Source organism: Thunnus maccoyii, chromosome 7 (assembly GCF_910596095.1).
Source record: "Thunnus maccoyii chromosome 7, fThuMac1.1, whole genome shotgun sequence".
Taxonomy (NCBI): domain Eukaryota; kingdom Metazoa; phylum Chordata; class Actinopteri; order Scombriformes; family Scombridae; genus Thunnus; species Thunnus maccoyii.
This window is the reverse complement of record NC_056539.1, coordinates 23217395-23234021: the sequence shown is the minus strand read 5'-3', so window position 1 is coordinate 23234021 and position 16627 is coordinate 23217395. Positions and strand designations below refer to the sequence as shown.

At 38.5% G+C, this 16627-nt stretch overlaps 1 protein-coding gene and 1 long non-coding RNA gene across 5 annotated transcripts; one reads left to right on the top strand and one right to left on the bottom strand.

The window, feature by feature from the left end:
* Nucleotides 1-924: 924 nt before the first annotated feature.
* lhx9 (LIM homeobox 9) lies at nt 925-16412 on the bottom strand. Of its 4 annotated transcripts, XM_042417202.1 has the most exons (6): nt 15706-16412; nt 11717-11960; nt 10527-10729; nt 9003-9361; nt 5171-5373; nt 2333-4537 (listed from the first exon to the last, which is right to left on the bottom strand). In XM_042417202.1, the coding sequence occupies exons 2-6, from the start codon at nt 11894-11896 to the stop codon at nt 4283-4285; spliced, it is 1200 nt and encodes a 399-aa protein (XP_042273136.1). In that variant the 5' UTR covers nt 11897-11960; nt 15706-16412; the 3' UTR covers nt 2333-4282. The 4 variants fall into 4 exon arrangements, with proteins under 4 accessions (XP_042273138.1, XP_042273136.1, XP_042273135.1 ...); XM_042417204.1 differs by lacking the exons at nt 2333-4537; nt 15706-16412 and adding an exon at nt 925-1899 and having other exon boundaries at nt 11717-12294; XM_042417201.1 differs by lacking the exon at nt 15706-16412 and having other exon boundaries at nt 11717-12293.
* LOC121900705 lies at nt 10698-15232 on the top strand. The gene is made up of 3 exons (XR_006097009.1): nt 10698-10783; nt 12425-12527; nt 13604-15232. It is a non-coding gene; the product is annotated as an uncharacterized LOC121900705 (long non-coding RNA).
* Nucleotides 16413-16627: the final 215 nt, after the last annotated feature.

The following is a 16627-nucleotide window of genomic DNA, read 5'->3' as shown; positions in this document are numbered from 1 at the left end:
TGCATTCCAGTCACCAGCAGCCCAACAGCAAACCCCTGAAATTCTTGTCAACACGGGGCCATGATGTTGTCCAGAATTTTCATCCTTCAGCTCCAAAACTGAGCAAGGCTGGCTGTGTTTGTTTGTGTTTCTGCTCCAGCCCTGCTTCCTGTAGTTCTGTGGTGTCAACCCGCCCACCGTCCTCCCATCAGACCCGGGGAACACAGCCCTGCTGCCACAGCGCACAGGCACCCCAGCGACTGAGGTTTCCTCTTGGACTGACTGAAGTGTTTGCTGTTTCCCACATTGTTGGAATTCAACACCAGCCTGTTTACTGGTCCCCATGTGGCTTCAGTCTCTCTCTCTCTCTCTCTCACCCTGTTTCTTTCTCTTGTTTTTTCTCAACACACCTTCTTTACATGGTATACACACCCAGCATTCATACTAAGTAATGAGATAGTACACTACCAACAATAAAGAAATCATGTTCTTGTCTATATTACTGTTTGAATATTACATTGTTCATCCATATTTGCTACATATATGTGAGATATAACTCAAATGAAACTAGCCAATAAAATGTTGCTCGAATTGATTTTAGCTGTTATTACAAAAATGGTTACGTATGCAAGTGTGTGACCGTACTTTTAAATCACTTTTTTGAGTTTGAATGGAATTAAACTGAAAAAAAATATTGTTTGCTATAAATAGTAAAAATGCCAGATGAAATATAATCTATAAAAGCGTGAATCTTAAGTGTAGAAGCCAAATGTTTAGGAATGTTATGACATGCAGTAGAGCTACTGCTTTCATGTACATCCACAGTAATAAACCAATACCCTCTACAGTAAGCTGAATGTCAAGTAGAAATAAGCTTGAAGCATTACTATCCATGTCCTCACTGTGACATTTGTTTTTTTTTCCACTATATGGGCATCAGGGACATCATTTTCATATGCTTTATTTTGCAGCTGACAATGAATCATACAATGAATCAAAGGAAATAATATACATCTCAAGGAAAATGTTAAGATGATGAGGCGCATGCAAAATGAGAATCTCTTCTTTATCTGCTTTGTTTTTTCACTTCCTTCCCTCGGTACAGCCAGATGGCAAAGCTCCAGCTCTGCAGTCCTCTTCATACACTCATCATATTTGATGGGCATCCTGCTGCCGAGTTTCAAGGAGGCCATGTGTTTACGAAATGACACTTGTGACAAAAGAAAACTTCTATTTAGCAAGCTGATTCTTGGGTGGGGTGCAAGGGGGCAGCAGCGTGTGTGTTCGTCTGTGTTTGTATGTGTGTGTGTGTGTGTAACAGTGTGTATGGTGGAGAGCAAGGATTGCGGGAATGTACAGTATATATTGTGCTTACATAGGAGCAAGGCAGTGGGAGAAAGGTTGCATGTCGTCGTGTGTGTGTGTGTGTGTGTGTGAGTGTGTGTGTGCTCGTACCAATAACATCCATACTGTCTCTTGTTTCACACTGTGGTCATGTTGGATGCCTTCTGTCTTTTAACCACATCCTATGCCTTTCTGTGAGGTTTTTTTTTTTTTTTTTTTTTACTATGTTACAATACATTTTATTTTCATTTTTGTGCATGTGCCATTCCAATACAGACAGTTTTTTTTTTTTTTCACATTGATATCATAAATATCATACATAGTGGGGTCTCCTCCGTTGATGGATTCAAACATTCAGGACAAACTTTTGTTTAGAAAAAATCATCTGTTGTACATTTGCAGCTGAAACAGGTTTTATGTTGTTTATTTGTTCTCAATATTCTATCATCTTATCCTAATATTGTCTTTGTCTTCAATGGTGAGGAATTCCCATCAAAGTTTTCCCCTTCTGTTAATACTTTAGGGAATTTTCAAACGTCGGGATGTATGGCTGTAATGCCCCAAGATTTGTTCTCCCTGAAAGAAATGATAGAGTAAGAATATATTAACTACAGAGCAACCTGGCTTTACGGGGTCTGCATTTACTCTTAATTCATTTTAGGTTTACCAATATGTTATGCATAAATATATACTGCATATGTATATAGATATATATCAATATATGCTTTGCAGCATTCCTTTGATTTAAATTTTAAAGCCATGTTCATGCATTAAAAAGCAATTTCATGTTTTTGACTGCAGGGTTTAGATGCAAATCCATGGGGCATTACGTTAAAAACCATAAACATCATAAAATAGGAAATAGAAATTAAAAATGGAAGCAAAAATGAGGAACGACGTTTAACTGGTCATTAATAACTGAATGCTTTCTCTTTTGTTGATGTGAGAAACGAAAATTGTATTCAAGAAAGAACACAAAAATGGCAAGTGTAATGAAAAATAAAACCCATTTAAAGCAAAGTATTTTTTATTCACACAAATTTAATAAGATATATAACAACCGTTTGGTCCATAAATATTTAGGGGGAAATAGTTTCTATACACCATCTTTATCAAGAAACAGGGAAACATGGACAATCTTGATAGAACACTTACTGTACTCAACTATTAACACGAAGATCAATATATAAGGTTCTTGGATTACCCAACTATATCTGAAAGAGTGCACAAATGCTTTCTGTGACATCGCTGCCCCCTTTTTAACAGGATACACCATAAAAAGATCTTCGAAAATAAGATGCAAAACAGTACAAAACTAGTGAGGCGTCAAAAGGATGTGAATCAGTTAACAAAGAACACATATATCCTGAATTTCACAAACTTTCTCCCAAGTTATAGCATAAGGCACATAGTAGAACTGAGTTAGGCATCTACTTCATTAAGTAGATCTAGAGTACCACTTTGTTCTACAATAGAACAAATTGTGACGCTCACAATGAAATGTATCAACTCCATTGAAGATTTGCTCTCTTTCTCTTTCTTTTATCTCTATCTTTCAGCCAGAAGAAACATGTTTTTGGTCTGTTCAGTGGCAAGTGTCATTAAAGAAAGTATAAATATGGCCAAAAAGGAGAACACATGGACAATGATTTCCCACTGGCTGCCTCTTACGACTCCACCTATCTGAGGTCATTTGAATGTTCATGTCAGCTCTACAAATCTAGCTTGCAACGTTGCAACCACTTAATTTCTCACCCCTACTCCTTTTCCCTTTTAAAATCACATCGTTACCCTGAGCAACATGATAAAAACTATAATGCACTTTTCACCGGGCAGTATATTGTCACTGTGCAATTGAGTTTATCTGTGGGTCTATGGATATGTTTGCTAGTATCCATTTGACTACGGCTAATCTATGAGGCCAACAAATCCGAAAAAGTGCTCTGTCATGAAAACAATCGATTACAACAGTGCCCATAAACTGCTCTCCAATCGGAATTTCTCTTCCTGATCTCTAATTATCAAACCATTTCTGTCAATGTGACTGCATTACATGTTGAACAGTTACCACTGTACAGATTGTGGGATTTGCTTCTTTCTCTTTATCACAGTAGAGTTTTGAATCAAGACAAAACGTTATGTTGTGGTTTCAGCATCTACCCGCCATATAAGCTGCAATAGTTAGGTGCTTAGGAAATCCAATTTAGATGTTTAACATGTAGCTCTGTGAGATATCCCAATGTCTGATTCCATCCAACTCAGTCTAAAGACTGAAACATTCGGAAATAATTAAAGCCTGTTTTCTGGAGTTACCCATATACAGAACATTCTACAAGTTTATTTCCCAAATTATTCAAAAACAGAAAAAAAAAATCTTTAAATTGGATAGTGCGAACACAGTGCATACATATACAGGTTTCTGAGGGCAAAATAGTCATATTATTTTAAAATTACCAATTAACCATAAATTAGGAAGGGCTCACTTTATCATAATTCAAAACAAATGTACAAATAAAGTCAAATCAAGTAAAAAAGAATTCTAGTTTTCCAAACAAGCTTCGAGTTAACTTATTTTTTTCCAGTGAATTGTGGAATCCATGACAATTTTCTAATGCTTTCAACTTCAAAATGTCCCGTCCAGAATCAATCTCTGCATACTGTAAGTCAACTACAGACACGGCTGCCATGCGGTTTCAAATGCTACACATTAAAATGATTTTCTTGTGTTTTAATGTGGTCGCTGCTGTTCTTGCTCTTGTTGTTCTTGTTTGTGTACACAGTACAGCACTTTCTGTTCCAAGGAGCTGTCTCTGGTTGATTTAAAGGTGTCACTTAAAAAAATAAAATGTAAATTGAGGAAAGAAAATTTAAAAAAAAAAAAAAAAAAAAAAGAAAAAAGAAAAAAAACCAAAACAAAAAAATCAGATAAAATAAAAATCAGTCTGCTAGAGATAGCTTGTTAGAAAAGGTTTGTCAAGGTAGTTTGCGAAGGGCTCCCCGAATCATGGCTGTCCAAACTAGAGGTGACGGAGGTCACTACAGTGATAGAGGGGTTTGTCAGGTCTGTTAGTGTGGCCGCGCTGGAGGGGGGGGTCAGGGCCCCACTCTCGGATGAGGGTGGAGGGAGTGAGGTGCCATCAGCCTTATCAACACCTCCATTCTCCTGTCGCAAAACGTTCCTTCTGAATTTGGCTCTTGCGTTTTGGAACCAAACCTGCAAACCAATCCCAGTGTGGCTTTTACTTTTTGTGTTTAAGTAGGAATTATTTTTTAAAAAAGAAAGTATCATTTCTCTCCATGAATATACAGTAGTTTACATTACATGTTATCACAGCTATTACTGTATCAAGTTGCCTTATGTATATATATGGCAATTTATGGCAATTTTCATACATTATTTTGAGCTTTAGGGGCAGAGAACAATGAACCAGTTAGCACCTGAACACTGAATACAAGAGTGTGGATTTTAATAGCAATCAAAAAGTATCCCATTATTTTAAATATTTTATCTGTGAGAGTTTACTTCAGTTCCACAGATAAAAAGGACATGTGCACTCTCATTATAAATAATATTATCTACAGTTTAACACTTAGCTTTCTACGCTTAGGAACTACTTTTCTCCTTTCTTTCCCAAAAAAAATAACATTTAAAGATCTACAAAATTTCAGATAAAAAAACCCCTGGATATACATCTAATGACTAAATGGACCAATCAAACAAACAAAAACAAAAAGATGACTTTAGTGATAATTTGGGTGTGAAATGAGAGGGACATGGAGGAGGAGTGGGGTGCAGACACAGATATGGGGGTGATCAGATCAGTAAGAAGAATGGCTCTCTGCTTACCTGTAGAACTCTCTTAGTGAGGCCTGTTTTCTGGGCCAGCTGCTTTAAGTCCTTGGCATCTGGGTTGTGGTTGATGGCAAAGTAGGATTTCATTGTCCGCAGCTGATGGTGCTTGAAGGAGGTCCGCATGCGTTTGGTCTTCTGTGTTGGAGGGTAGGACTGCTGGTCCCGGTCCAAGTGATCGGTGTCGTTCTCGTTACAGCCTGAGAGGGCAAAGAGCAGAGCACAGGGACGGCTGAATGTCTGAAAGGACTTCAAAAACTGTAAATAAAAATTAAACTCAGCAAGGGATTTAGTTTAATTTACGTGAAAGTTTACTCCACCCAAGGATTTTCTTGAGACAAGTGATAGACGACTGACTGGTAATAAAGAGGATTACTCCAGTATCAAGTTAATGTTATTCAAACCCAGAAGCTGCTTAAATCAAATTATTTGCACTGGCGACTAATGAGATGTTACACTAGTTTTACAGCCAAATATTGAATTTAAAATATTGTTGCATGTCAATTTTAGCAGAGAGAGAAATGACTGTAGTTTCATTAATTTCCATTGACTTGTTATGTTATAATTGTTATACCTGCATGTCATTAAATGAGGGTTTAGTGTATTTAAATGTAATAAGAATATGTGAATCAGCGACAGTGAAAAAAGTGAATGAACAGATAAAAATGAAATTAATTTAGGCTCTTTACATGTGTATAATTAGATATTTCAGTTATTGTGGTTTAACATAAACTGCAGTTGTAGATTTCAAACAAAGCAAGTAGATGTATTTTAAACACACACTGGGACTGGGATAAATTATTTCTGCTGGTGTTTGCAAAGATTAATAGGCCTAATGGGCCTCATTTGTCAATAGATTAGTATGTGTAAAATACTTAAAGATGGTGCAAAAAACGGATACACTAAATTAAATGCGTGCACGGCGAAACAGTGCTGTTGGAACATTTATCACTGTATTAAGAAAAAAATTCTTAACACGCAACTTTAGTGGGATATTTTTTTTATAAATGCAATCTCTGCAAAAATACCATACTGTTGCGCCAGTGAAAATCCCAACGTCACATAAATACTTGTAAGTTAAATTAGGAAATGAGTGACTGTAAATACACAGCGAAAACACCCTCAATGAACACTGATTCTTTATTGATTTTTAATTTTACTATAGAATCTAGTTTCTAAGCAAGAACAGGTGTTATAAGATCTCAACTCTTACTTTACTGCAGATGCAGAGAGAAGAACTAGCCAACAAACAATAAGCATAGGATTTCTAAATTATATAGTAGGTTGTATTGATTTCTTTGTTTTCTTGTAACCGAAATGCTGACCAGTTGTTTTTCTCAGTGGCTGAAAAAATCTCAAATGAATTATGCCAACACTTTATCATGAGGATGCAGTGCAAACACTTTCCCACACATCAATTACTGGGTCATGGAAAATAACAGATCATTTTAAATAAAGGAGGTACAGATTTACTATTCTACATGGCGATATGTTATGGTCCATGTTACAATAGTGTGAGTGATGTTTTTTGTTATATGAGACTTCTTCTGACATCTATACACACAATTAATATGACAATCATTGACATCTATGCTCTTCTGTTCCAGCCTTCACTGGATTGTGTTTCACTTGATATTACCCACTAGGGGTCTCTATATCCAAACAAGACCAAACTTTACTGAGTGGTGTGGAATACACAGTAGACCCACACCTTTCCCTGGTGGAAACAAACATGAATGTGCTCGCTACAGAAGAAACAAAACCTCAAACAAAACCTCATCCTATTTGTCATGAATATGAGTTTCCTGATCTGCAGAATGATATATTAACCTACCAAACAGTGTGAGACTGAAATGAGGGGTGTGTGTGTGTGTGTGTGTGTGTGTGGGTGTGGGTGTGTGTGTGTGTGTGTGTGTGGGATATTATATCCCAGCATAGAAAAAAAAAGAGCACTTTGGAAAAGAGAAAATAAAGACTAAATCTTGCAGTTGTTTCCGATCTAAATTAATCTCAGTTTTTGTTTTTTCATTACATTTTTTTTATATCCAAGTTAGTGGCTAATTTGAATCGTATGTGGTGGTCAAAAATCCATCACAGAATTATAACATTTACAACATTTAAAAAAACAAACCAAAAAAAAAAGGCACTCAAGCATAAAAAGCCAATAAGCTTCTTTTGAAATATGAATATATTCTATTTTATTCTATTCTATTCTAGTCTATTCTTCTTCCACCTATTTAAATATCCCAAATGAAAAATATAATATTCCCACTGGGACATTACTGTGTCTGTGCTGCTTAATAATGACTTCACAGGGACATTATCTCACTGTATTTTATTTTATGCCTTTTTCCATTACTATGGGATTTTCTTTTGTGCATTTTTTTTTTTTTTACCTGTTGTGGTTGATGTTTTAAAGCTTTTCTGTGGTTGGCATGTCGTCCTATTAAAGAAAAATCACAGGACTACTATAGCTATTTCCTATTAAATCATCCATGAGAACTTTAGGATTTGCATAATCTCTTGGAATTGTGTTTACGAATAACAAACCAAAGCCCTTTCAACCGGAGCGCTGACTGTACAGTGCTGTGTTTTTCAGCCCCTGGCCTCTCCCTGCAGCAGGCCCCTCTGCACGGCGCTGCTGTGTCCCTGAGAACTGTGCTGACCGCCGCACAGGAGGCCAGGGATTCCAACGTCACCTCCAATTAACGAAGAACAATTAACGCGCAGATTACCCTTATTCCTCCCTATTCAGCAGGAACAGAGGAAACTTGGCGCACAATGACAAACTTTCTCAACCGCACACTAATTCGCAGAAAGCGACAACAAAATGGGGACGCTGCAGGGGGGGGGTGGGGGTCGGGTTATAACATTCAGCGATTCAATGCAAGATCTGAGATGAAACCTATTTAACAGTAGCTTAATGTAGACTGCGATGTTTTTTCTACCCCCAACAGAAGTCAAAGACAGACAAAACATTATTTTTATTTGGCTACAATTTTTACGCAAACTTAATTTACCCCCCTCAAACCAACTCTATTCATCTATTTTGACCTAATATAAGCCTTAATGATAAAAGTCGATGCGCAAGTTGACGGCGAGGTCAGATTTCGATCATTCTCGTTGCAACACACGCCAAAGTTGCAAACACAGAAACTGTGCGTAAAAGACGCGTGGACAGAAAGCTGATCAATTAGCCCACGGCTGCAGAAGCCGTTACACGCAGACAATGTTCACTTATATTTTCATAGCCTACAGGACGGATGTATTCATTTCAGAAATGTAAGGCAGAGCTACAACTGTTACAGCTGGAGCATTTAGGAACTATCTGGATTAACAAGCGAGGGTCTTTGTGCGTAATGGAAACAAAACCTACCTAGAAATTAAGATGAAAAACTGAATCATATTAATGAAATGACTTATTTATTTGTTTATTTATTTACGTATTCGTGTGTGTAATTTTGACTTAATTTTCCTGATGTCGTATTTCTCAGCAGAGTCATTAGATTTTAATGAAGAATACAAAAACTACAATATAGCAAATATAGTAAAGTTCGGTCATTCAATGTCTCCCAGAGGCGTGTAGCCTACTTAAGAAATAGTTCAATGTTTACATTCACAGTAATTTCGGTGTGTTTTACTGCAGATTTCACCGTCCCACTGCTAGGCCTGTCTACATACTATTTGGGTAAACAGTTTTACGCTACAGGTCAATTCTGCACTAAACTTAATCATGACCTCCTCTTGCAGACTGAATGTAAGTTGTTTTCTAATGTGTGTTTGTCCATACTTGACGTGAGGCCCTGGTCTAAGCAGCATGCTGTCTCACCTGTGTTATAGCTGGGTATATCTATCCCCATGGCCGGACTCTTCCTCTTGCGCGGCCTTCCCTTCTGTGCCGTGCCGGTGCCGTTAAAGTAAGGGAGGGTGAGGCCGCCGCCCTTGGCTGCCAGCTCGGCGAAGTTGAGCTGGGGGTGATAGTCCGGTCCCTGCACCAGCGTCTCGAAGTGGAGCCGGCAGTACACCAGACTGTCCTTCATGCCGAAGTGGTCGCCCGTAGTCAGCGTCTTGTTGCAAGTGGTGCACGTGAAGCAGCTCAGGTGGTACACGGAGTCGCGCGCTCGCATCACCATCTCAGAGGCCGATATCCCGAGGTGGCAGCGCGCGCACCTCTGCACGGAGAACCTTCTGGAACAGACAAATCGTCAAAACACCTCGACCAAATGGGACAAACACAAAGACAGAAGCTCTGGGCAAGTTAACCTAAACATAACCTGCACTGTCAGGCTAAAAGTCGGCTAACATATGCCTTTGAGGGGTGTGTATATCTGTCAGTGTTTTACTGTTCATAGCCCTACTATAACAGGCCTATACATTGACATTACAATGTGAGCTAATAGCCACGTCTGGCCTGAAACTGAGTTACGGCTTTTTGTATGGGCAACATTTTGTTTTGTGTATGTGGATTAAAGAATATTTTCGCTTTTAAAAGTTCAGCTACAGCCTCAGTGACAAAATATACAATTGCTAACTGACATTAAACACTAAAGGCTACTGGTAGGCAAAATGCTAGTAATGGCGAGACAGCTAACACTTTTGGCCTTGGTATTTAACGGCCTCACTTTTCTTTCATGGGTTATTTTTCATATAATACTGCATTAAAGGCTACATAACGTTTTGGCCTCTGCATTGTTGCCTATAACCCCGTGTTACAATCAGGGACAACAAATCTGACTCACAACACCATTTTTTCATTGGTTATTTTCCATATAGCCGCTGTACATACTGACAAAAGACACAAAGGAGGCTGAAATCGCACAAACACAAATGCACAACACTGTGCTCTTTTGTTTCTAATGAGGTGACACATATAGATTCAGAGATGCAGTTTTACACTGCAGTCAGAGATTTAGAAACTATTAGCTCCATCTGAACCACAAATAAATAAAAATACAAATTCACATTCCTCCTTAACACTCTGCAGGGCTCTTGGGAGATTGTTTTCGATACTATTATATTTTATTCACACAAGATTGAGGCCTAATTGGGCCAAAAGTCTTCAGCATAAATCCTGGTGAACAACCACAGCCTGTTGAATAAGGGCTAACAGTGGTTCTTTAATGTTTTTTCCCTAAAATAGTTGTTGTTTGTTTATTTAAGAGTTTAAAAAGCATTTTCCTATAAAGCCAGCAGCGTACAGTAAACGGCCCGCCGCGTGCATGGCTGAGTGTACGCGCGTGCATGCGTGCGTGACATACTGACAGAAAGAGGGGGACTACATTTTTCTTTTATATATATATATAGAAGACTTGTGGGGTAAATTTATAAAATGCTTAACCTTAATTTTTCTTACCTGTAGTAATCCTCCTTGCAATAGATACTCCCATCCTTGGCAAAACACGTTAGCTCCGATTCCAGCGCTAGTTTACATTCACAGCATTTGAGACACCGCAGGTGCCACTGTTTGTCCACGGCCAGGAGGTAGTATCTATCCGAAATCTTGCCACCACAGCCGGCACACAGAGCAGGCTTCTCCGGGCTCATAGAAGGCATGGTCTGGGTCAGAGAGAGAGAAGAAAGCTGATGGCCACTACTTTCTTCAACAGACTGGTAGGAAAATCTTATGCAACGTAAATGATTCAAAATAGTAACAACAGGATTACAGTGGCTTTTTTTGGCCATGATATATTTAAATTTTCCCTATATTCCCAGTATAAAACGGCCTTTTGAAGACCAAACTAAACTCGATGTTAGCAAATACAGGCTTGGTGTGACAGCAGGCCCCACCGAGGGAAGAAAGACCATTTATGAAACCACTGATTTTGTGAAATTAAGTGAATATCGATAAGTTTGAATAAAATTTACATTGATAACCTAACATCTCATTAGTTTTATCGATATTTTTCTTCGTAGGCAAATTCAAAACAAATTCACTTTAACAGTTTTGGACAGAAACATATTTTAAAATATTAACAACTATTTGTTTCAGTTAAAAGCAAAAAGCACAAATATAATAATATTAATAATCATCATCATAATAAATCAACATGTTTTTGTCAACAGTTATTTGTAGATATGTAACTGCCACAACTGAAATTGCTAAATTAGTTGTCAACAAACAAAATAATACAGCTCAATAGGCTTAGACATTATTTATGATGACAAGGGTAATACTGTATGTCCTAAATATGTTTGCAGAGAACAACATGTCAAGTTGTGGCCAGTTACCGTTTTTACTAATTCTTTTGTGCAGATAATTGAGGAGCTATTAGGACATTTAAACTATCAAAGTGAAATTCACAATCCAAGAGAAAAGGAATTGTGGATAAAGGTTTAGAACAAATTATTCTTATCTGAACTGAACAAAAAGGCGTAGGTGGAAATTTCTATCTGGTCTCCTTCCTACTCCAAAAAACAATTGCACGTTTCCTTGCACGTCGACGATGCCACAGTCGTGGTTAACGCAGCAGCAGCGGCGGCGGAGGTTATAAAAAAAAAAAAGAGTTTTATATTAATGCAAACACAGGTCGAGCTAGCTCTTACCGACTCCCTCCCGTTGAGCTGCATGCCCTTCGCCAGGCGCGACTCCGTTTTCGACCTTCTCTCCATCTCCTCCATGATCCCTTGGATGTGATCCCCGGAGATCCCGTGGAAAAGCATGGCTCCCGGTCCTGGACGCAACGTGCAACTGCCTGCCTCTGTCTTGCAGCCCACAACTTCCATATACTGTACTGTACTGCAGCGCTGCGCCCCGCTCTCTCAGCGCATCCAAATGGGCTTAGAGGCTCTGAGAGAGGCACACAAAACAACACAACCCCAAAGATTCAGATCACCTCCTCGCTTGAGTGCAAAGGCAACTGGAAGAAAAGAAAAGAAAAGGAAAAAAAAACCCCGAAGAAACTACAACATGGGTGGGACAGGAGGAGTGGTGGTAGTGGTGGTGGTGGTGGTGGTGGTGGTGGTGCACCAGCTTTTTCCTTCTTCCGTGAATGTCTCTCCTCCAGGAAAAATATATAGTCCAACTGATGCGACAAACCGGTGTGGAAGTGGTAGTGGTGATGGGGAGGGAGGAGGAGGGGAGGGGGGGGGCTACAGTGTAAACACTCGCCAAAAATAAAGACACAAAGTTTTTGTTGTTTCTTTTTTAGTGATTTCTCTCTCTCTCTCTCTCTCTCTCTCTCTCTCTCTCTCTCTCTCTCTCTCTCTCTCTCACTCTCTCTCTCTCTCTCTCTCTCTCTCCCGATTTCCCAGTCAGGGGTTCCTCGGTGCTTGGAGGTCAGGTTGGGACTGCCTGGATTTGAGAACCGTGTCCTATTTGTGAAGAGAGCAAAGCCTGCCCAGTCTGAATAATTTGGTAGGAGGAGTTCCCCCCTCTCTCTCTCTCTCTCTCTCTCTCCTCTCTCTCTGTCTCCCTCTCTCTCTCTCTCTCTCTCACTCCCTCTCTCTCTCTCCTCTCTCTCTCTCTCTCCCTCCATCGCCACTGATTTCTATTCAGCAACAAAGAGCTGTCACTCTTCCCTCAAAAACTCCCGATTCTGGCTGCGCGAAGGACCACTACTTTATGGTATTGACATTTTCATTACTTTTATTCCCCCATTTACAGGAGAGGAAGCTGGAGTGTAGTCATAAGTTGCATAAAACTGAAATTGACTTTTTTTCAAGTGTAAATATTTCATTTGTTTAACATCGCCTCGAACAAATAATACGCATATAAAGTATCATGAAAAAGTGTTATTAAAAGGGTCAGAAATAGACATCAATGAGTATAGATGACGTGCTCTTTGAAGATAGTTTATTTGATTTAATTATGAGCCTGATTTTTATTATTATATTACATTATTTTGAAAAAAAAATTTAACAATTTAATTTGTCCTTAATCAGGTGGTTTGGTTGTCCCAAAATAACATTATAACTGTGTGTCTGTGTGGTATATGTTGTTTGGGGCGGGGCAGTGATCAGTGATAGGCTAGAGGGCGGGGACAGATTGCATTAAACAATTTGAAAGAAAAGAGTTTTTTTTTAACACAAATGAATGAGATTTTTTTTGGTTAAAAAAATAAAAGCAATTCTTTACGCCATGACAACCTCTTCACTCAAATAAGATAACCACACTCCAGTTTTTTCTTTTTTCTAAGCACTTAACGTGTGATGCTTCATGTATAATAAGCTTAATTTGATGTGGCGACGAAGCAAACACCTCTTTTATATAAATGTAGGCGAGTGTTTGCAGTGCGGGATCAATTTTGGTCTCCATTTAAACGCTCATTTGAAACAGGAATTATTCAGTGGCAGAGCGTTCATTAACACGGCTCTTGTCTTTTCTCTGTCTCTTGAAATAGGCCAGAACCGTGTTACATATACAGGAGAGTTGATTTTTTATGAAAGCAGAAACAGGATTGTAACTGTAAACATATTTAATTTATCTTACAGGATATACAACGAGAAGCATGTAGAGAGATGAAATGTAAAAGAAAAAAACACCTCCAGTCAGTGGTCACCACATGGAAATCCCCTCTAGTTATTACATATTTTCAGAAAATGTTTTACAAATCTCTTTTATAACTGACGTGATATAATCTACGTTATCCAGGCGGCTGTGAAGCTGCACTATAAAGATCTATCTGTGTCAGTTTTAAAGGGTGTGAAAACTCTGTAACGCATTTTCTTTTAAAAAGAAAGCCAGACTGAATGGTTTTACCGTCCTGTAGTTGGCTACACAGGCCAAATATGATGACAACAAACCCAAATGAAGCAGCTCAAGGTCTGTTTTTTTGACAAACACAACACAGGCCTTTGCAGCTGAAATCTTGGACAACGAGGCAAGGTCGATGACTGAAGATTTTTTTTTTTTTTTTTGCCATAAAACAATACACCCTGGCTCAATCTGTGACTCGGCTTTGGTCCCATTAATAGATTTACTGAGGCTCAGGGGGGTTTGCAGGTGTGGATGCTTCATCTCAAGACGTGTTACATTATCTCATGTGTGCACCCCCCCTCCTCCTCCTCCTTCCACACACACACACACACACATACACACACACACCATGAAGTTGTGTTGGCTTTAATTGGAGGCCCCTTGATAACAGCGCTATAAGACAAGGCTGTAACCCTCCTGGACGGCCTGGACCTGCAGCTGTGCGCTCTGTCAGTGTCTCAGCACCAGCGAGAGAGCGGTGAAAAGGACACACGGATTTCATTTCACCTGGACACAGACACCCTGAGAGGAATGATCAACTCAACTCTGTGTGATATTTAATCTGGCTGCTGTTTTTTGCCCCCACCTCTCCCCTTAAATCTTCTCCGGAAATAAAAAGAGAAAGGCAACAACTGATTTCCCCAATTTGGACACATATTACATCGCGTATATGTTCGTTGTTTTTTTTTTTTATGAAGACATCTATCATACCGTTAATGTCGATAAAGAATACTGATTTGACCCGTTGCCTCCAGCAGTGACATTTCATTTGACTGAAGAGGGTTTAACAATGTGTCAGTGAACACAAGGGGCTGAGGGAATAATGTCTTTTTGTTGTCGTGTTGTTTTGTTTCCTTTCTTTTGCATCTAATTGGGATGTTACTAAATAGGAGGCAATATACTAATGACTTGTTTTGCTTTCTGTAATCATCTCATAATGTCACCATTTTCTGCAGAGATAGGCTACAATACGTGAAATCAACCTTTTATCAAAACTAAGTGCCTGAATTTGAAATAATAATTCTGTTTTTTAATGTTTTTTCTAAATATATGTCTTTAATTTATCCATCTAGTTATTGTATGTTACCTATCACATGTCGTTACTGGCTTAAAATAAATGGAAGTAAGTTAATCTGGGCGATGTTGTGTCATTTTTCGTTTAGTTAATGAGAATGATTTGCCCTAATTTTAGATTTGTGATCTTGTTTGACCAAATTAAGGCTTGAAAAAAACGCATAATACTTGCTGATTATTCCTCTATATTACCGTGCTTCGTTTAAAACCTGGGCGCCTTTTAAAAAGAAGAAGAAGAAGAAGAAAACAGAAAAAAGTGAAATTAAAACAGTATTAACAACCATGTTTACAATGGCGTGTACACCCAGGATGGCTCAGTGGGCCACGGACTTTTACCATTTAAAATAATAATAAAAATAATATTATATCTCAGCTATTAAAACAAAATTACTTAGCCTATATTTTCAAAAAAGCGTCACATTATATTTCCCCCTGTACCGTCCATAGATCTTAAATGTCTTTAATACTTCGTGCAAATACCTTGTTTATACATTTATATCATTAAGATTTATGTCAGCCTAAAAATATTTGTTTACAAAATTCCGCAAATAAAAATATAGCATAAGAAGAGTGAGTTTAGGTGGGCTCACCTTCCTTCTCATCCCTGAGACCATTACCTATGTCACTGTATTTATTTATCATGCATTACATCAGTCGCGCATTGCTTCACACGCTTTCCTCCCGCCGTTTTGATTTATATTTTTGTTAATAAATCTCTTATTTTTCCTAAGAAGACATATAGCTACTATAGAGAAGCTCTTACCTGAGGCTGTGCTGTGTGAGATCCCTGTGCAGAGTGCAGGCTGAGGAGCTCCGGACTGTCTGCAGCGTGCAGAGGAGACAGAGGAGACGCTGCCGGTAGATGGGGGCTGTTCCTCGTTTCTGAGCTACAGTTCTAGTTCGAGCGTCAATTAAAACACAAGACATTTAAATATTCCTCTGTCATATGCAGGCAGCCCTCAACGCACCACAGCACGCGCAAATGCACAGAAAAATGTGCAGCCATGAGCCAATGGCCTACTCAGCATGTAGGTTATAATGTGTGATGGAGCCAAAGATTACAGAAGCATAAACTACATGATATAGAGCCGATAATCGCCACATGGCAAAGAAATATCATTACATACTACAAGATTTAAGAATGTTTTAGGTGTATTTTTCTATTTAAATGCTATTATAACTATAATGTAGCTATTAATTCAGACCCTAAAGTTTTATTTTAGAGCCAAAGGATGAATACATTTTGCAACCAGTATTAGGTAGGTTCAAGTGTATAAATATATAAGCTATGATAGAATTAATAACCACAAAATGTATAATTGTTTATACGTTAGTTCATACTGTATGAGATCCAAATCAAATGAGTGCAGCAGCTCTAATTACAGTGGTTAGAGAACAGAGGTTTGTGTGGATAAATCATTAGATAAGTCTATAGTCAAACCAGATCAATCAATCTGACAAAGATATGGAGCACAACAAAACAAGCCTGCAGGGAAAAGAAGAAAATGGACTGACAACACCAAATGACAAAATACGAAATCATTTTCGACATGAAAGTGCTAAATATTTTAATAGTTTAACTCGTTTTTATTGTGTGGACTTGGATCTAAATGTGGGAGAGTAACCTAAACCAAACAGTGGTAGTCTAACGATTACAGAAGACTTTCTTTTTATGGCGGACGATC

Excerpts from the sequence above, each read along its gene's own strand:
- lhx9 (XM_042417202.1), bottom strand. The coding sequence starts at position 11,896 with ATGGAAGTTGTGGGCTGCAAGACAGAGGCAGGCAGTTGCACGTTGCGT. Across the intron at positions 10,730-11,716 it reads AGCTCAACGGGAGGGAGTCG|ACCATGCCTTCTATGAGCCC; the intron begins GTAAGAGCTAGC and ends TCTCTGACCCAG. Across the intron at positions 9,362-10,526 it reads TGCAAGGAGGATTACTACAG|AAGGTTCTCCGTGCAGAGGT; the intron begins GTAAGAAAAATT and ends TGTCTGTTCCAG.